Source organism: Ictalurus furcatus, chromosome 8 (genome assembly GCF_023375685.1).
Source record: "Ictalurus furcatus strain D&B chromosome 8, Billie_1.0, whole genome shotgun sequence".
Lineage (NCBI taxonomy): Eukaryota > Metazoa > Chordata > Actinopteri > Siluriformes > Ictaluridae > Ictalurus > Ictalurus furcatus.
The window spans coordinates 21,425,174-21,445,956 of record NC_071262.1 but is presented as its reverse complement, the minus strand read 5'-3'; the positions used below and the strand labels follow the sequence as shown (position 1 = coordinate 21,445,956).

The following is a 20,783-nucleotide window of genomic DNA, read 5'->3' as shown; positions in this document are numbered from 1 at the left end:
CCAAGTATCATAATCATAATTAAAATAAACAGTACCACCAGGTGAGTATCTGTAGGTGGGGGGAAAATGGACTTACTAATAAGCAGTGTATTTCTCAAATTATATAGATCCTCCATAAAATGATACTTTTGATGGAACGTTGCCAAAGGTCCATAGTGATACTGCAAATTCATCAGCAACCAAGTGTTCATGATTCACACTATGAGTAGGCAATAATGCTTTTAAATCAGTTACTTTTTTTTTGCTAAACATTTGCTAAACATCTACATGCACATACCGAGATCAAGTTTCTTTCACATGATTGTACCCGATGCTGAAAAGTACACTGCTTTGTTTGTTTAGGCGGAATGCCAGTTCTCTGATCAGAAAGTCCTCATATTATCAGCTTTATCAGTTCTGTACCACATTTAGATTCCAATGAGTATGTCTTGCTTGTTTGTTTGTTTGTTTGTTTGTTTGTTTTTAATATCTGGCTTCAACAACATGGGTGCTGATTAAGTGACCTGGTTTTTTATCAGCATAAACTTGAATTATGTGTATCAATACTATGCAGAAAAAGTAAAAGGTGAGTTTTTTTTATTAGGTTTGTATAAATACAATCATCATTATAGTTTGTAGTGTACAAATAAAAATATATTTAACAGAATGTCATTCTAAGAAAACAAAGTAGTCCAATAAAAAAGTCAAATGCATATATTAAAAGCAGATAGACATACTGTAAATTGTATGACTTGATAAGATATTACGCTTAAGTATAAAATATCATATATAAACACAAATAAATAAGTACATAGAAGTGTCCAGCACCATTTGACCAATTTATAATATTATGAAGATATTAGTCATTGTTTGAAAACAATTAATATTGAACTATAAACATCTCACATAAGTTTAAAAATATTCATTTTGAAACAAAAATCCATAGGTAATTGTGTACAAACCATATCTATAATTCTCAGAAAAATCAATTTCCACTTTCAGTGATGTAACCCATGACCATTGCTCTTGAAGTGTCATAAATGAACTCCACTCTAATAACATGAAACACAGATGCTGTTTAACTGTTAACTTATTAAATTGGGTGAAAGGGCAGATGCTGACCTACTCAGGGAAAGTGGCTTGTCACATGCCACATCAAAGAGGCTGCAGTGTACAGCAGATGCAGAAATAAAACACTGTTATGGGAATATAATCAATGACCGGGTAGTGTGATGCAGCCTGACACAAAGCTGAGCTAGTGGTACCACCCTGAAGTTGATTATTGTCCTATGACATCATGTCTTAAAGTTTTTTAACCCTCATACCACAACAATGTACTGGTATTAACACTTTTTTATTTACTAAAGAACTTGTTGCACGTCTTATCCAATTCTAGTTATATTTAGTGTTGTTGAATGTCTGCAAAACAAGTTATCACTTTTGTTATAGCTGATATAAATAGTTATTTTCTCACCAGCCTCTCTTTTGCGCTCGTCATGTGAGAAACCACAAAACCCTCCACCCTAAAGACTTTCCCATGTGAGAAAACTTAAACATACAGCCTAACGTTACAAAGGGCTGACACTGAAGACTCCTTCCATAAATGCTAAATAAAACTCTCCTTACAAAAATCTTCACCATATCAATGATTACATATGTGTTTTTATTTTATATCACCACGCCAGTCCCTGTGTAAGCTGTTATTATAGAAATGATAATGTATTAGAACGAGTGCATTAACATAAACCTGTGATTTGTTTTGCAGTCGGAACTGCTGAACTAGCTGCTGTTATTGAATATTAATCAACACCTTCTGACCAATCAGAATAAAAAAATTCAAGATCATAATGGTATAAAAGGAATGAGTGTACACTGTGGTACAACCCACAATGGATTCATTAAATAGTGAAATGCAATCTAATGCAGGTAATGAAAGATGGCGATATTCCACTCAGAATCTCACTTTTCTGTTTTCCCTGTGTTTTTCCAGAGTAGGAGTTTGTGCACTATGTGACAGCAACACCTCTAAAGGATCATCTACTGAAGTAATGGTCTCCTTCGATACGTTACCGCCATGCTCCGGGTCACTTCTCCAGTTTCTCACTGTGCTTAAATATGGATACTCGGATCCTAAAGGGTCTGACGGATCAGTGTGCCAACTGCGTCTCTTCCTATGGTGCGTTCGATTTTTGTGTCGCTTTAGGAAGACAAAGTCAGACAACTTTGGTAAATTATGAGTGTATATTTTGAGTTGTCGATGGTTGACCAATAGCACGTCACCCTTGCAGGAGTGAAACACGTCGTAGTGTTTATATCTTTTGACACGGCGAAACCGGCAGACCTCGTTGCTGTCAAATACCTGAGGACAGACACGCACACACACATCACTTCATCTGTCTAAATGATTAGATGTTTGTTAGCTAAAGGCTGTCGGTCCTTTAATACAGCTAAGTAATAATCATCATCATCATCTTCTTCTTTACTTATATAGGTCTTTTCAATTTGAGTTCAAAAGTGATGTACGTAAGTTTAACAATTAGAAAAAGAATAAAATTATAAACAATATATAAGGAAGAAAGAACCTGAAAATTAAGCATTAAAGCATTTAAAAATAAATTTTAAAATGAAAAAGGAGATGCATAAGTAAACTGAACATTCTAACAAATTTAATTAGAAACAGTCTTCATGTAATTGGAAAAGACCACAATTTTGATCACTAATTAGCGCAACATATATTTAGATTGGACACTAGCATTGTATCTGATTCTTTTATATATGAGCATAAGTGCTTTATCCTCCAAATGCAACTCTTAATAAAATACTGATCCCCAACAGGATGCGTGACATAAATAAATCCTTAAATATAGATTAGTGATTAATAAAACCTCACATACATATGGTGTTCAAAAACGTTTGACTAGCATTGTAAGAGATTTTTGTTTTATTCATTATAGTCATTTGTACAGCTTTGACTCATTTGTTACTGGCATTGATTAATTTCCTTTTACATTACTTACTGAGGTGTATAACTTTCCTTTGGAGTCCAAGCATAAGAAAGCAGAACTTTTCTTAACGATGTTTAGGACTGAGAAACAGCTTTTATACTGGTCATTCCTGTAGTTGAAGTTGCCTGTGTGATTTCAGAGAAACATCAACAATCAGTACATGTCATAACAATACTTATGAAATCTAACGAAACTGCTAACGTACCTTCCGAACCTCGACGAACAGGTTTTTGAGCTATTTTATTGCCTTTTTTCCTGATGAAATAGTTTTTTTCTTCAAGCCATTGGTGTGTTTCTGGGTCCGCTGGATCGGCACCCGAGGGTAAGGATGTCCACTGCAGATGGTAACATGTGGCTGTAGTATGGAGTGTGAGTACAGCCCAGCAGAGGAGAAGGACTGAGGGCATGTTCAGTCTGGGTGAGAGTTTGCATATGGAATCCCTGTGTGTCTATTTATTTGGGTTAAAAAAATAAAAGTCCAAAGTTCTTATTTGCATACTGAAGTGGCCTGTAATTGGCCATCTCCTGTTTGGAGGCTGCAACTAGAGCTGACGTAACTCTGCTCAACCTGATGCAATGTTATCATATTATGTCATGTGAAAAATGTGAGGGATTCACTGGTGAGGTTTAGTAGCTAATATTAATGAAAGGATCTGCATTAAAAACTTTAACACTGCTACAACAGACTTCATTCCTCAGGAGCACAGGAAGTAGTGATAACAGTTACTGACATTTAAAAACGTATTTTAAATAATGTTATTTTAACATTTAAACACTGATTAAATTGGTAAGTCTGTCAGTGTGTCACATATCCAGATTTGATTGAATGGAAATGCCAGATTGATCTCTTAATGGTATACTCTTTAAGGGTTTATTAGATAAATAAGAGTTCTTAGATTCATAAACATGATTTTTTTCACCATTTCTGATACAGATAAACTCCACTGAAGGGATCTGCATTAAAAACTTTAACACTTCCCTCAGATGGACAACCAATGAACCCAAAGGGCGCTATCACACTTTTTTTCCCCTCAAGATAAAGCATTAGTTGAAGCACACTGTAACCATAACAACGCTCTAACCAATTATAGATGTTAACTAGCCTAGTTTTATTTGTTTTATTATTAGTCATTCATTCATTCATACATTCATCTTCAGTAAACGCTTGTATCCAGAGTGTATCCGGATCCTGTTCCTGGATCACTGGGCGTGATTTGGGAATACATCCTGATTGGGATGCCAGTCCATCGCAGGACTCCTTGCACACACTCTATCACATGCGCATTCACACCTAGGGGTTATTTAGAGTCGCCATTCCACCTACCTGATGTTTTTGGGAGGAAAATGGAGAAACCAGAAGAACGGACAAGGTAAGAACATGTGAAACTCCACCTCAGACAATAACCCGAGCTCGGGATCGAACTGTAAGGCGTCAATGCTACCTGCTGCGTCACCATACACCCTACACCATACACCATACAAATGAAGTGGTCTTCCCAAATAAAGCAGATGAATACATTTCAAACCTATTATACAATGAACCTGACATCTCATCCAGGGTGTATTACTACCTTGCTCCCAGTGTACCCGGGTCAGACGCCGGATCCACTGCAACCCTGATCATTAAAAAGTGGTTTCTAAAGATGAATAAAGGATTCTTTAGTAATATTTTAAGCTCTTTCTTAACAAAAATGGCTGTTTTCTGTATTTTCATGGAAGTAACTTAATTTCAGACACCTTGTAGTAATCATTTCCCTCAAAGTGCGTGGTTTTCATGAATATGTACACATTGGCCAGCAGATGGTGTTCAAACTGCATTTTCTCCTCAGCTGTTTAGACTAGTCACTGTTTATAACCCAGGAGTTCGCATTGAGTATTGGGAGAAGTATTGAGAAAGCACATGACACCTTTTTTTTTTTTTAAAAAAAAACAACAAACAAAACTTTTATTAACATCTCAGTAATAGAGTTGACTGCTGTGCACAGCACATACGTACAAAAATAAAAGTAAAACATATTTCTTATATTAGAACTCTGACACATTTTTTTTTTTTGCTCCAGAAACTAAATGATTGGCAAAAAAAAAGTCTGTCCTCTTACAATCGTTTCAACAAATCAGAACTAAGGCAGGAGGTGAGGTATATGTTAAAAAAGAGGAGGGGAATTTAGAGGAAGCACAGTCCCCTCAGTGCAGGAATACAAAAGCAGGAGAAAATGCTACAAGAGGCTTCACACACACATGCACGACCCTTCACTCACTATCTCGCACACTGCTCAGGTCACTGTAACAGGTACAGAACAAGAAATCCAGTAAAACTTGCAAAAGACAACCCCATTTCAATAGCTAATTTTTAATTTTTTGGTCGATGTAACACATTTCTTCACTGAATCCATGCTAGATGCTTTTCACGACTCTTAAAGGTGCAGTCTGTAATGTTTAAACGTGACCTGTTTTAATCTTAGTTTCTACGATATGTCAGTAATACATGTGATCCACAAAATTTCCATGCGTTTGTTTACATTTTAACTCTGCCCTCTGCTGGACACCCCGGCGTATGTATCATTTCAGCAGAGGCTGTGGGGTCAGATAAGGGGAATAGTTAAAACATATATATATATATATATATATATATATATATATATATATATATATATATATATATATATATATATTACTACATTTGCAATTCACCTCAGTGTCAGCAGAGGGCTCTAAACATTACACAGTGCTCCTTTAATGCAACGTCTTTGCTGTTATCCTTAGTCAATGACTTGTTATGGGACAGCTTAAAATGAACCGCTTTGATGAAAATGCAGTAATTGTGATTTTTTTAATCAAGAAAGTGACTATAGCTGATATTTTTTTTTTTTAGAATGACATATAAGCATTTTGAATTTAGATATAAAATATGTGGCCATTCAAACTAAAGCCCCATATAAACAACTGCTTTTCATTGTGGCTTCTCGTCAGAGTTGCAGATTTCTTGGTATTCTGGTACATAGGGATGAGTAATATGATATTATCATGTGAATTGTAAGTACTTCTATAACAATGGTTTAAATTTCCTCCTTTTCATTGTTAAATTATTTCTTTTTTGTCAAACTATAGTAATTGACACATGGTTGTTGTTGTTGTTGTTGTTGTTGTTGTTTCGCTGGCACTTTGTCACCAAACCTAAATATCATGATATACTGCACGCATCTTAAAATATACTGTAAATTATCTTTAAACATTATGATATGATATTTTTACCACATCACCCACCCCTACAGCTACACCATTCCTGCACCCTAGTTCCAGAGAGGGCAAAATGAGACAAAGCCATCTGGTTCCTTATGCCATGTAAGACGATCTGTTCTCAGCAGAGCCGCAGTAAAGGAACCCAGCGCTCTGAAACACACTGCAGATGCCACGCAGATCAGAAACCCCATTCTGGCTCATGCAGACCATTTCCCATGTAAAGGATATTGCAGCAAATAATCTTACATGCTGCATTCACAAGTCACGATCAGATTATTTAAACCAGTACCATAGCTGTTTGTCTTCTCCTCTCCAACTTTAGACTTAGTTTTATTTATGCAGTGTTTTTCAGAGAAGATGGCAGTCTACTATTTAAAGTCGGATTGCGTAACGTGTGCGTGTGTGACCGCTTGGGGGGGGGAGGGGGGGTGTTCTAAATATATATTCCAAGTTTAAGTACTCTAATACCCTGACTTCAACTTGTAAGCCATTAAAATGATTGGATTCAGTGATGCATGAATTGTGCTGACCAAATTCTTAAAGCTGAGTCAGCTCTCTGCTTCGGTCTTTGTGTAAGTGCCTAGTATTGAAACAGATAGGTAGATAGGAAATAAAATCCTAAAACGACATCCAGACTGGTTTGAAGGTTTCAGAATAGATTCCAGGTGAAGCTTGGCATTTCACTGGCAACTTGTGCTGCAAAAACTAGTTTTGGAGGAAAACCTGCTGCAGGGGTGGACAAATCACTAGCGGATTACATATCTGCGATATCAGTTTTTCATTCACAGTTGGCCGGTGGGCAAGCAGCCTCAGTAGCTTTTATACTGATATAAATTTTTTTTTTTACTTCACTCATCCAACATCCTAGGGAAAAAAAAGTAAAACAACACTTTCCATGAAGCGCATATTCATAAATCATTATAACCGTGATTATAATTCTTTGTATGTTGGTAATAATTCCTTGTAAGCATTTTAACAAACTCATAAATCACATAAACTCTAATAAATTGCAATAAGTAATTCCTTACTTATAAAACTAATAATCATGTTGTATCGCAAGTGTCGTTATTCATAATGTTATGTGCTCTACTGACCAACCTTTATAACTAATAATGACCTGTGCATACTTATACAGCAACTGTAATATTGATTATAACAATTCTAAAAACATTATAAACAATTTCATTGTCATCACTGAGTACATTTACAAGTGTATTCCTCAAATTATACCTCATTATAAATAGGTTCTAAGATGCAACTTATTTGTAAATGTTATTATTGAACTATTATTATTAACTATTATAACTATTATAAAACTGTTAGTTATAAGCACTGTTAAATATAATTTATGAGTATGGGCTTCATAGACAGTGTTACCAGAAAAACTCTACTCCCTTTAAACATTCGCAAAGAGAAAAGTTCATCTGTTTGTATAAATGTTTGTTTCTCAGTTATGCAGAGAACCTTGAGGTTGTGCGGTGCATGACGCTTTTCTGAATTCCGCCACCTGCTGCACTACATATCTGATTTAGTGGCAGTGGGAGCCCCAGGCCGAAAATTCAAGGTTATTTTTCCACTTTATTGCCATTTTGTTACCCCAGATGCCATCATAAATAATCAAAACAATGAACCAACTAGAGGATAGCTGTATGAAAGTGTTGGGGTTATACATGCTAAATATAGTTGTAGATCAAGCTCCCCAGTAAGATAGATCATGTAGTCTTGGGGTTTATTCTCTGGATATACTTTAAAAGACCAAAGCCATCAAACCAATTTGAGCAAAATGACAAATTCTACCAAGAAAGCTAGCTAAATAATTAACATTGCATGCTCCATATGGAATGCCAATGGAATAGCTAACCACCTATTTGCCAAAATGATGTTTGCTTAGCATTACTTTATGGCACACAGCCTACAGTTGTCATCATGAATTATTTTGTTGTTAGATGATCTCCACTACTTATCACAGTTCTGCTTCATCTTTTCCTCTTCTTCTTGTTTTCTCTTTTTTATTGGCTTCCAAAGTCTCATCATTTTGAAAAGTGCTGCAATTTGAAATGAACTTGTGCAAGTCCCACATGCTAGAGAGAAGGGTTCCTGGTATAGCATTGCACTTTGCCCATCAGAGTTTTTGCCCATCAGAGTTCTACATTTTGAGATTTTCATGGCCTTAAATTCAGCTTTCAGGGGACTCCCTCAAAACACAGGGCCCCAAAGCAGTTGCCTGCTTTAACTGTCCTGCAGCTATGCTTCTGGATAGAAACTGTTAGGCCATATTAACTAGGTTGGAAGGAGGTTAGACAAATTTTCCAGGATGAGGAAACAGTGGCAAAAGTGGCACATGGCAGCATAAAACTGTTGTATATCTCTAATGCTAGCTTAACGTGCACTGATCTCACAAAAATAAAGACTTTAGACGTTTTTTACGGCAACAAGAGAACACTACAGCTAATAGTTGGATTGTTAGCCAAAGACTTTTTGCTTTTCTGTTGAAGGTGCAAACAATATCATTTGTCACCAGAGAGTTACATCAAATCATTCCTCACAGGGATTAAATTACTCGCTCGTTTTCTATAGTCTGCATTAATGCACATAATCAGCTCTCTATATTTTCAAATTAAATTGTTACTTGCCCCATTTGATCCTAGCTTTGAGTTGCCTGTAGGCTAGCTAATGAATTTATGATTTGTCCACCCCTGAACTCGGTCCTGTTGTCTAAAAGTAATATAAATGCAAAATGGACAACATAGAGCCATACTCATAAATTAATCTATGCAAAAATTTCACTTTTTGGAGCCTGAGATGTTTGCTTTTCACATACTAGTTAAATGAGCAAAGTACCTCATCATAAAAAAATTGCTACATTAGAAACCAGTTCCAGCTTATAAAATCCAAAAATCCTTCAAATCCCATGATCAACCCAATTTCTTTTACTTGATACTTCGTAAACAGACGATAAGTTCAGTTCTGAGGTCATTGGCCATGCTACAGTTCAAGATAAAATAAAAAGCCCCCAGTGCCTTGAACTGTCCTCGCTATGAAGGATTAAAGATCTTCCTCAGCTTGAGTCTCCAATACAAACACATGCAAGCTGCTCTTATTTCTGGCAAGTCCCAGATTCTCTGATATCTAGCTGATCTAAGTAAGGAAACAGCATTAAATTAAGCTACTCACAGCCCTCTAGGAATTGGGCTGAAGCCCCCAGAGTGGGTCATCTCTGTTATAGCAGGATGCAAACATGCAAATAAAAAAATTACACAGTTTAGGAACCTAAGGCACCACCGTGCAAGAAAGGCAGCAATCTCATATGCTGTCTTCTCTCTTGCAAAATGGTGGAACAGATCAAAGATAAATAGTTAAACATTTCTTTATATCTACCCCTACCCCCCGTGTGTGACACGCTCACACCTTTCCAAGCCGGACGTAGCTCTTTGAGGTATTAAAACGTATCTGTTTCACTTCTGAAAGCTGGAGATGTTAGTCATACCGATGACAGGGTAAGGTTCACACACCAGTTATGGCAAGCACCCATAAAAAGTGAGAGGGGGCAAAAAAAAGCTCCTCGTCCCTCATATAATCTTAATAGAAATGATAAGCAGCAAAGAATGGCATGTACACAAAGATCAGACACACAGCTACCCATATATACATATATTTCATTAACGAGAATAAATACTGTAATTACGTGTTTTGTATCTTTTGATTGCAGTTCATTTTTCGTGCCTTGTACGTATGTATAAGTTACCTGTGAGATCGTCCAATATGTGCAAAAAAGAGTGAGTTATTGCCAGTCTCGCTCATAATCGAGGGAGGAAGTGTGTGACAGTCATAGCCGGTGTGGCTTTGTAGCCTCTCTTCAGACGGCCATGTTTGCTCAGGGCGATGTAGAAGCCCTTATAAATGGAAGACTCATAGGCATTGTAGTTGTTGGGAAGCAATGTCTCTTTGAACTTGCACTCGTCCCGGAAGTCTCTCTGAAATGAAGTTGGGAAGGGGATGGTCAGTGAATTGCAGCCAAATAGATCAACTAAAGACTTCCTGCAGACTGTATAGAACCATGGTTCCCAAAGCGGGGTACTGGTGACACCATAATGTGGGGTGGGGGGGTCCGTAATTTCTTATAACAGTTAAGGAAATCAACCAACTATTATCAAGGTTATATTTTTTATTGTGGGAGCCTTGCACCTCCGGAGTTGGGGGTTCGAATCCCGCCTCCACCATGTGAGCACAGAGTTTGCATGTTCTCCCTGTGCTTTGGGGTTTACTAGGGGTAATCCGGTTTCCGTCCCTAGTCCAAAGACATGTACTGTAGGCTCATTGGCCTTTCCAAATTGTCTGTAGTGTATGAATGACTGTGTGAATATGTGTGCGATTGTGCCCTGCGATGGGTTGGTACCCCATCCAGGGTGTCCCCCGCTTCACTGGGATAGGCTCCAGGCTCCTCCGCGACCCTGTGTAGGATAAGCTGGATGGATGGATGGATATTTATTATTGAGTTATTACTTGATTTGACTGGTCACAAAATAGCTCTGTGAGTGAGATATGAAGATTTAAAAAGCTTAAGAGGTCTAGTAAATGGTACAGGTGTAAATATTAGATGAATTTGATTGATTTAAAATGTTGATTGAAATTAACCGAGGCAACATCCCACCATTAATAAGGTTATATTTATTATTGAGTTCTTATAGTTTTTAGTTGATTTGATTGGTCACGTGAATTGAATGTGTTTAAACCATATAGTAAATAGGCAAAAAATATAATTGTACATATTTAAATACTACGTCTAATATTTGAATAGTTTATGAAATGATTATGCTCATGAAGTAAACCTGTATTCAGAGGGTCTATGGAATTTTTTTTTACAGTTAAATGAGTCCCCGAGTAGACTAATTTGAGAAACCCTGGCCTAGAATGGGTCTCAAATATCATCTTGCTTTCCAACTGTATTTTGGGGGGAAAAAAACATCACCTGATTACTTTTAGGACAGGCATAAAGTATTTCTAAAAAAAACAACCAAACAAGAAATAACGGGGTACTACACTGTACCTCTCCTTGTTTCCGAGGTTGTACCTTCAAGGGTACATCTTTTACACTTTTAGTGTGTCTTTTACCTGGAAAGATGCATGAAGTGTATTACTCTGAAAGCTAATTAAAGTAATTATGTACCTTAGGTATGTGCCGCATTCAAATTAGTATGTAAAAGTACTTAAGCTAAACCCTAGTAACAAGGAAATGTACAATTGACTACTTTTTTTTTCTCGGAAAATGTATTAATCCCAAATATATATTGAATGCATAAAATATATAGCAATACTACATCAGAGCTGCTTTAAATATGTCATTACCATAAAACATTAGCGATAGTGACTAATGTTAAGTCTCTTAATATTGATTAAAATATATATTTAAAAAAAAAAAAACATCAGTTAATAATCATTAAAGCCTGACCACAAGCACACACAGATACACTGTACTGATGAACCGCAGGATATTGGAAAATCATTTTTGCGTGAGTTATTAATGGGTAAGGAATAATGTGCATACCTACCGTTGCGTACAACCTTCCCCGGCGGTTCATTGCGACAAACAGCTCACTTTTCAGCCCATAGAGACTCACCACTCCTCTCTCCACCGCTGAGATCTCTATAAGACCTGATTAACCACAACATGGACAGTTACGCATGATGATACACACAGTCTGAGCGGCTAAAATGATTTATTCAGCCTATAGGGCATGCTTCCTACTACATGCTGCTCGTGTGTAAAAAGGCTTTTGTTCTGCATTCTCCATGCTGGTTTATTATTCTCGTCAGTGTGTTACACTGAGAGGGAAAAGCTGTCAGTACTGCAGATGTTGATGTGCACGACTGGTTGAGTCGTTTTCAGAGCCGCAAATGGACGCAGTGTAAAATTAGTTAGCGTCTAATTTCGTCCGAGCAATCCGTGTCAGCTGGACGCTTTGGAAACATTTAGCGATGATTGACATTATGGTTTCTTTTTTTAAAAATAGATTATCTATTGCCTTTGGACATATTCATAGTATGTGCACGCAGTCGGGATCATGCAAAAATATTTGGGATGTAGATGCATCTTGACAATGATTTGCATCCCCGGTAGCGTTGCATTATACACATGCATTATAATAATAAGTATGGTTATAATTTTTATTATTTATCTCACATCATGGGTTGCAATACATTTCTGAATGCAAATCCTGCTACAAAATGGGACGCAGATGCATCTTCGCATTTTTATTTTATTTTATTTATTTATTTGAATTTTGCACCCGCTGTTGTCTGTATGCGCTCGGTTTGCATTAGGCGGCATTTCGGGATGCAACTCACTGTACTGGTTCTCGTCATGTACACCGTTTATCCTTCCGTCTGGCAGCACCTGCAGGTGAAACCCGATGCCCACGTTGCAGTACAGCCTCCGCACTCTCTTGACGCCCATCAAATAGTCGTTGTCCCCCGAGATCCCGAGCACGGAGCGCGCGAACAGCGTTTCCCACCTTGCCTCGAGCGTCGTGGCGTGGGTCCTGCGCGAGGACGCGACCCCGAGCAGAAAGCCCAGCAGGACGATCGCCGTCCGCGCCGTCGCCGTGCTCGTGTGGCGCGCGCTGCTCTCGCGCCGGGGCATGCCGTCGAGGCGCTGCTTCTGCGCAACGGCCGTCCGGTTTACCGTTGGCGCACGTGGTCAACGCGAACGGCCCTAAAAATACCGCTCGCCTCGTTTCGCTTCCTTCGCGCGCATGGCGGCAGGGGCTTATTTTTGGAAGGCGGGTCGGGGTCGGGGGCTTCGGGCGCGGCGGAGATCAAGCTGCTCGTGCTGCTGCTGTTGCTGCTGCTGCTGCCGGTGATGATGATGATGACCATGTTTTGCTTCTCCGTCGTGCCTCTGTCGACGGAAACGCCGGTGTGGGGGGAGAGCAGACCAGCGGGCTGCGTCCTAAACTACACCCAGCTATATTAAACACGCAGGTGTAGAAGAGTTATAGGCTAGAGGGGTCTACAGGTGCTTTGCTTGAGGCTGTATTTACATGAAAACACACCTTACTGGGCTTATAGGTTTCTACACTCCGAAAAAGGGTACTAAACGGTACCATTACGTGTCGTTGGGGTGGTACCCTCAAAAGTATTTTACATATTAAAGATGCGAAAGATGTACCCTACCCCAGCAACAAGGACAGGTACAGTTCAGTACTATTTTGGTCTGAGAGTGTAGTTTAAGGGGGATATCTATCTATCTATCTAATTATATATATATATATATATATATATATATATATATATATATATATATATATATATATATATATATATAATTAGAGAGAGAGAGAGAGAGAGAGAGAGAGAGAGAGAGAGAGATATAGATAAAAAAAATAAAATAAATTATATATATATATATATACACATATATAAATAATATATATAAATAATATATATATAAAATATTATATATATAAATAAAAAATATATATTATAAATATATAATACACACACACACACACACACACACACACACACACACACCTACCTACCTTAAAAAGTGATTAGGGTAATAGAGATAGCTAGTTAAATTGTAGGGCAACCCCAGGGCTGACCTTGACCAATCAGGATAACAATCAGCAGATTAAACTAGATAAAAAGATTTTATAATAAAAATATAGACTCGCATTTTTTTTATAAGAATTATTTAGATTGGTCGGCCATCACGTTAGATAACCTGCTGTTATGCTAATTAGCAAGTAATTAGATTTTATTTGTTAGCCCTTAATAACCTGTATTGGCATCTAATTTGTATCAATGTCATGTTTAATTTATCCCAAATAAATTATCCTAATTTTCCTAAATATTCTTTGGTAAACCCAAAATCAACCAGATTAGTCTTTCAGCATGGTTCAGAGTAATATTGATGAGAATAAGTAACTGTTATTTGTCTCGTAATGTAGTGTAGTAATGCAGTTATTCAAATAATTGATATCCATCCATCCATCCATCTGTCTACATACACACTCAGCCAAAAAAAAAAGAAAAAAAGAAAAAAAAAGAGATGTCCCTTTTTCAGGAGAATGTATTTTAAAGATCCTTTTGTAAAAACCAAATAAGCTTTACAGATCTTTATTGGAAAGGGTTTAAACAATGTTTTTCATGCATGTTCAATGAATCAAACAATTATTGCACCTGTGGGACAGTCCTTAAGACACGAACAGTTTACAGGCGGTAGGCAATTAAGGTCATAGTTACAATAACTTAGGACAATAAAGAGACCTTTTTACTGACTCTGAAAAACACCAGAAGAAATATGCCTAGGGTTCCTGCTCACCTGCGTGAACATGCCATAGACCTGCTGCAGGGAGGCATGAGGACTGCAGATGTGACCAGAGCAATAAACTGCAATGTCTGTAACGTAGGACACCTAAGATACAGGGACACAGGAAGGACAACTGATGTAACCATGTGTGTCCCCCAGAATTGATTGAGAACTTGCAGATGCCTTGGTGGAAGAGTGGAGTAACATCTCACAGCAAGAACTGACAAATCTGGTGCAGTCCATGAGGATGAGATGCACTGTAGTACTTAAAGCAGCTGGAATCCACCATATACTGACTGTTACTTTTAATATTGCCCCCCCCCCCCCCCGTTCAGGGACTCATTATTCCATTTCTGTTCGTCTGTGAAACTTGTTCAGTTTATGTGTCAGCTGTTGAATGTTTTTAAGCTAATGCAAATATTTACCCATGTTAAGAAATTTGCTGGAAATAAAAGCAGTTAATGGGAGGGGACACTTCTTTTTTTGCTGATATTTTTATTTATATATATATATATATATATATATATATATATATATATATATATATATATATATATATATATATATATATATATATATATATAATAAAATAAAAATACACACATATATTGCATACACAGTGCATTATGAACTACTGTTTCATTTCAAATTTAATGTGTCAATAATGCTAAAAATGAAACAGAAGTATTAAAATAGTATGAGGGATAAATTCATACATTTAAAATCTATATCCGGAATTGATATATTTCTGTAAAGATGATTTCAGACAGTGTCTATTGTTAAAAGTACAATACAAATAAAACTGGGTTGAATTTAATTTAGCTTTTTTTGTAAGGTACCTGGAGCATCTACCAGAAAGTGTCACACATTACCTGAAATTGCCCTAGTTAAGAGTCTAGGCTTAGCTTGCGGGAAAAAAAAAAGAATTCTTTGTGATAAGGAAACACTGTTTCAGGGTTCTACAGTATATCTAGGCCATTAGTTCCCCAAGAGGGACAACCTAAGGAATGTTTTGTAAGAGTGTAATGGAACTGTTCACAAATGAATCAGGTAGACCGACAGGATATAGCTGTGTAGTATAGGGCTACCAATAGTAATAATAATTTGATAATTATAATCAAGTTTTACCTTCTGGATGGAAAGCTGCTATAAAAAGAAACATGCAGCAGGTGGCGCTGTTTCATGTCACTAGAATCCATAGCAATCCGTTTAAATAGTCATGAACAGGAGTTGTAGAGCTACTTACTTTAATACACCAGCATATCCCAGTTCTGCTCATCAGTAGGTGTTTTTCACATCCTCTAACGCGCCTGACAGCACACCAGCTCATTAACTAAAATCCTTTATCATGTTAGAGCAAACATTTAAATGTACAATACAGAGCTTAGTTTCTTTAGTCTGGGAAGCACTGGGCTACATGATGTGCAAATACAGTTTAAAAATCTATAACTACACTCATTTGGCAGTTATATTTATAGGTGAAATTTGAAAGTAAACAATCGCTGACTAATCGCTATGCACGTTTTGTCAGTACATCAGTTGAAAAGGACCACTATGTTGGAAGGGACCTAGTTTTATTTGTATGTCACTGTAAGATGTTCAACATTTATAGGAGGTGTCTCCAGTGTCAGGGCCTTGTAACAGACAGAGGTAAAGCTAAAAGTTTTCTGACATGGGAAAGTCTGCAGGACAGCGGAGTTTGCAGATTCTCTAACATGCCAAGCTGTGTTTTGTTTCCCGTATGAACTTCAAGAAAGTGGGAAAAAAAGCAAGGCTGGTGAGGGAAGGACTGTTTATAGCTGCTATAACATAAGCTGTAACAGGAACTAACTTGTTCTGCAACATTAATTCTATCTAAAATTAATGAATGATGACCGAGTCGTCAATAACATTAAATACATTGCTAAATAAAATTCGTTAGCATGAACAAACGGCAGCACGTGGTTCATAGTGGTAACACTAACTCTGCTGCATCACACCACCATGCTGTTGATTATTTTTCCGTACCAATACACCCCAGGTGCTTCCTTACCATTTCATTTAGCAAAATAATGACTAAATAGCACGGCTATTAATATCTGACAAAAATAACCAGACATTTGAGATTAGTGTTGTTATGATATATTTAATTTGATACAATTCAACTATTAAAATATGATCCAAAAGACTTCTATTGGGCAAATATAGTGGTTATAAATTTCTCACCTGATTAGACACATCATCAGTATCTGGGATGCAGTTATTAAAGCTGCATGCTCAAGTGTGTCACTGAAATTCCATGAAGCAGTTAGTTTACCCATGTGTCCTGTTTGCAAGAGCACAAAGCTAGCAACAATTGAACAGCAAACACTGATTTGTGTTTCAGGATGGCATAACGAATTTATACCATGAGCTTCAGACTTTAAGAACACTGTACAGCCAGCTTGAGTCAGGATGAATACATTTTTCATATAAATAAACAGTGTCTATTTTTACTTCTATAAAGTAATCGTGTCAAGAACTCCCTGACTCATACAGCAAAGACACAAAATAAACAACATGCTTGTTTTTCACAGACCTAATAAATAAGTTTAGGCACTTTTAAGTCGACCTTTAAAGTCAACCAAGAGGACAGGATGTTCTTCAAAGGTTTCTCAAAGCAATTTCTACAGTATTAAGTTAATAAAAAATCAATATAATGAAATCAATGTTCTTAAAAGGGTTTTGGTCTATTATAATAAATGTCAGTAAGCATAAAAGCATACAACGTACAGTACACTACCAGTCAAAAGTTTAGACGCGCTCGGCTGAATATCACGAAGTTAAATCGTCTCCCCAAACAGTTTTCATTTAGAACCAGTGAGGAGTTCGGCGTATTCGGGAACCTCCTGGGTGAAGCACCTCGTAAATCTGATAGAGAAGATGCTGAGAGTTTGTAAAACTCAATCAGAAATACTGTAAGAATTTAAAATAAGAAATTGTTTGAACACTTCCTGGTCCATATGTAATTCCATATGTGTTTAAAAGTCCTAACCTTCTCATTGTTATTATGTGAAAGTAGAAAATAGCAACGATTAAGAAGGGGTGTACAAATATTTGACTGGCAGTGTATTAGATAATGGCAAAAAACAACAAGTACAACAACTACAACAACAGCAACAACAAAGTAATGTCATTACATTATTAACCAAATCACAACAGGCTACAAAATCAATTTTAAATCAATGACCGTATTTAAAAAAAAAAAAAAAATTATTTAATTAATTTGATGCAAAGTTGTGAACAGCAGACATAATAAATTATCTATTACTCATGAATCATTTATTTTCAAATAATTCATGGCTGTTTAATGTAAATATACTCTGAAATTTTGACTAGATACAACACCAGTAGACAAAGATATTTATGCTTTGAAAGCACATGGGTCTGTCCTGAGAGTTCTACTGATTCCCCACTCTCGCACTCACTCTCAAATGTAAGTAGTCTCACTCTCACATACTCTCGCAGACACTTTCCCACAAACATTCTCACACACGCATTCTTGCACATGCACTTTTAAGCAAACTCTCACTCGTGTACTCTCATGCACTCTCACGCACACACACATTCTCACATGCTCACACATACTCTCTTGCATACGCTCACATACGTTGCTCACATGCTCACACATATTCTCTTGCATACACTCACATACGTTCATACAACCCCATGCACACTCAAACACGCGATCTTGCACACAGTCTTTTTATAAATTCATGTCCAAACATAACCCCAATTTCCATGCCCTGCTATAGCATCATTTCCATGATGATGATGATGAAGATTTATGGCACAAAGTGTTTCTACAGTATCATTTATGTAGTATAACTCTGTACAAAAATAAGCTAGATTGTCATTTTTTTAGCTTCTGGCTCAATTTGGCTATTAGTGCGGCTTACTAACCACGCAGACAAAATGTATTCCACAAACTATATGATGTTCGCATGAAGCAAGCAACAGAACATAAATACAGATGACCTCGGCAAACAGGTTGCATCAAAAAATTCCCATAGGGATATAAATGTGTGTATGTATATATTATTAATGTACAAAAATATATACAAAGTAAAAGTTATTTTTCTAAATATTTACATGACAAAGGCATTGCATCACATCGCATCTATCTGATGCAATTGTTGGTCCAAGTTGTGTGGGTTTTTTTTTTGGTGGGTGCATATGATATGATTGAACTAAAAAGCCTGAGCATTGTGACGTCATCTTCACAGCAATGTAAAGCCATACAGGCCTGCGCTGAGGATAAAGTACAACAGTTATGTAGAGTCAGTGACTGAAAATAACGACTGTGATAAGACATGCCATTAGTGCAAAGAAAAGAAATTAAACAGTTAAATTAACATTAAATAAACTTCAAAAATAGGTTTCCTCATCTGGGCCAACGAGTGGTGAGAATGACTGACAGGAAGGATGGTGAGACAGGCAGGATGTTATTGTGTGGGCAGACAGGAGAAAGAAGAACAGCAGGTCATGATGCTGAATGACTACAGATTTATTACAGGTTGTTTTTTTTTTCAGGCTGGGTTTTGGTGTTCTAGTAGCATTAAGCCTAAAACTGTGTTCCAAGAACCTGTTTATTCCTGGAGAGAAGCCTTAAAAGGCACCTAGACTTTCAAATTTAGGATTTTCTCCTAGTGCTCAAGGTCCTTCTGTTCAAAGATGACACGTGTGGCAAAATATACACTGATTGCACCAAAAATGGCAGAAGCAGCAATGTAGGCAGTGACTGACTGTGTGTACTGGACAATCATGCCCATGAACAGAGAAGGGAAGACCTGAGAGAGCAAGAAGGTGCTATCAAGAATAGCAAAGTCCAAGCCTATGCCACGTTTGTCATAATCATCTGATCTGTAATCGACGTGCGTAGCATTCTGACTGTAATATTCCAGGTCATCCTGGTCATAGCGGGCATGGCCATTATGGTTCAGATCACTCATGTCTTCGTTCAGTGTGAGGCATATTGTTTCAGGGGAGATGTTTATCCTGTTTGTGTGTGTCTTTTTGGTTTTGTTGGTTGCCATATACACCTGAGGGGGAAATCAGAGTAACCAGTAAGAGCTCAGAAGTACCATCAGAACATTATTTTTAATACAATATGCCTTTTTTTTTTTTTTTTTTTTTTTTTTTTAAACAGCATCAAGCTAAAATCTATTAATACATTCTTAAAACAGTACCCTCAAGGAGTGCTTCATTGAGTTCTCATAAAGGGAAACTCTTAAAGGGTTTGATCATAGGACCTTTAAGTGTTCCCAGAGGAACATGTTGAAGAACCATTCAAGGACATTTAATGGAAACTTTTTACTATATTGGTTTGAGAAATGAGATTTAAGTAGATGAAATACATAAGTGGTATCCCAGTTTTGGACTGAACATTTTAGTTTTGTTCCTGATTCCAAATCCCAGGTACATGAAGCATCTGTTAACTTGGGTCAAATAAACCACCTCAAATCAGGACTAGGGTGCAGAAAGATGCTCAAATAGATGCATACACTGTGGTGGCAGGTTATTCCATGCACAAAGACTTCCTGAACTTCTTGAAACAGTTTATACCCAAGACTCATTCTTGCTTCAGTGGACCATCTCACCTGGATACTGTAGACTTGTACCCAAGAACTGCTGCTTTAATCATAAAGATTGTCCTGTGCTCATCCCTGGACTTATTCACAATCTGCTCATGCTGTACATCCTTTCAACACACTTAGTACTGTTTGGTCTTCACTCTTCTACACCTGTATACTGTAATGATTCATAATCACACTAACTGGTGTCACTGAGAAGAGGACGAATTCCCTTTGGAGTTTTGTCAAGGTTTCTTCCTCAGGTCAGCTCCAGGAGTTTTTCCCTTACCATTGTTGCCACTGGCTTGCTCATTACCTAAATCTACACCAAGATCAGGCCAATGCTTGCTTTCTTTGTGCTACAGAAGCAATGAAATGAAATCAAGTGTCATGTTCCTGGAACCACTGAGTATGATGTTCTGCTGCAAGTCTGGATATACCTGAAGGGACCAACCTGACCAGTAATGTTCATGGAAGCAGTGGCTTTTAGAACATTTTTCTCACATTTTTGGTATTCTTTTAGCATTCAGTTTTCTTTCTGGTCAGTAAAATTAAAAGTAGCAGATGACCCAGGGTGGGTGTCATGGGACTTTTGGCATTACAGTCCATATAACATCAGTCATAACATTAATAGTGCCCTCACATTCATGATAA

At 37.3% G+C, this 20,783-nt stretch overlaps 3 protein-coding genes across 7 annotated transcripts in view; all 3 read right to left on the bottom strand.

Moving 5' to 3' along the window:
• Positions 1 to 185: 185 nt before the first annotated feature.
• Positions 186 to 3,499, bottom strand: LOC128611231 (uncharacterized). The gene is made up of 3 exons (XM_053630593.1): positions 3,190 to 3,499; positions 2,997 to 3,109; positions 186 to 2,338 (listed from the first exon to the last, which is right to left on the bottom strand). Exons 1-3 carry the CDS (start codon positions 3,389 to 3,391, stop codon positions 1,931 to 1,933), a joined length of 723 nt encoding a protein of 240 aa, XP_053486568.1. The 5' UTR covers positions 3,392 to 3,499; the 3' UTR covers positions 186 to 1,930.
• Positions 3,500 to 7,404: 3,905 nt separating this feature from the next.
• On the bottom strand, positions 7,405 to 12,864 carry fgf6a (fibroblast growth factor 6a). Its single transcript, XM_053630695.1, has 3 exons — positions 12,570 to 12,864; positions 11,774 to 11,877; positions 7,405 to 10,198 (listed from the first exon to the last, which is right to left on the bottom strand). The coding sequence occupies exons 1-3, from the start codon at positions 12,862 to 12,864 to the stop codon at positions 10,022 to 10,024; spliced, it is 576 nt and encodes a 191-aa protein (XP_053486670.1). The 3' UTR covers positions 7,405 to 10,021.
• Positions 12,865 to 17,759: 4,895 nt separating this feature from the next.
• The window catches only part of slc45a3 (solute carrier family 45 member 3), a 38,361-nt gene continuing 35,337 nt past the window's right edge, over positions 17,760 to 20,783 (bottom strand). For all 5 annotated transcript variants that reach the window (XM_053631435.1, XM_053631436.1, XM_053631437.1 and 2 more), the window contains one exon: positions 17,760 to 19,598. In XM_053631435.1, the coding sequence (XP_053487410.1) occupies positions 19,203 to 19,598 (396 nt within the window). In that variant the 3' untranslated portion in view covers positions 17,760 to 19,202. The remainder of the gene's footprint in view (positions 19,599 to 20,783) is intronic.

What these genes read in the sequence shown, in the direction of transcription:
- LOC128611231 (XM_053630593.1), bottom strand. Translation starts at nt 3,391, where the DNA reads ATGCCCTCAGTCCTTCTCCTCTGCTGGGCTGTACTCACACTCCATACT. An exon ending in TGTTCGTCGAGGTTCGGAAG is followed by an intron (nt 3,110 to 3,189) that starts GTACGTTAGCAG and finishes GAAATCACACAG; the next exon opens with GCAACTTCAACTACAGGAAT. An exon ending in AAGGAAAGTTATACACCTCA is followed by an intron (nt 2,339 to 2,996) that starts GTAAGTAATGTA and finishes GTCTGTCCTCAG; the next exon opens with GTATTTGACAGCAACGAGGT.
- fgf6a (XM_053630695.1), bottom strand. Translation starts at nt 12,864, where the DNA reads ATGCCCCGGCGCGAGAGCAGCGCGCGCCACACGAGCACGGCGACGGCG. An exon ending in ACATGACGAGAACCAGTACA is followed by an intron (nt 11,878 to 12,569) that starts GTGAGTTGCATC and finishes GTGGTTAATCAG; the next exon opens with GTCTTATAGAGATCTCAGCG. An exon ending in GGGGAAGGTTGTACGCAACG is followed by an intron (nt 10,199 to 11,773) that starts GTAGGTATGCAC and finishes ACTTCATTTCAG; the next exon opens with AGAGACTTCCGGGACGAGTG.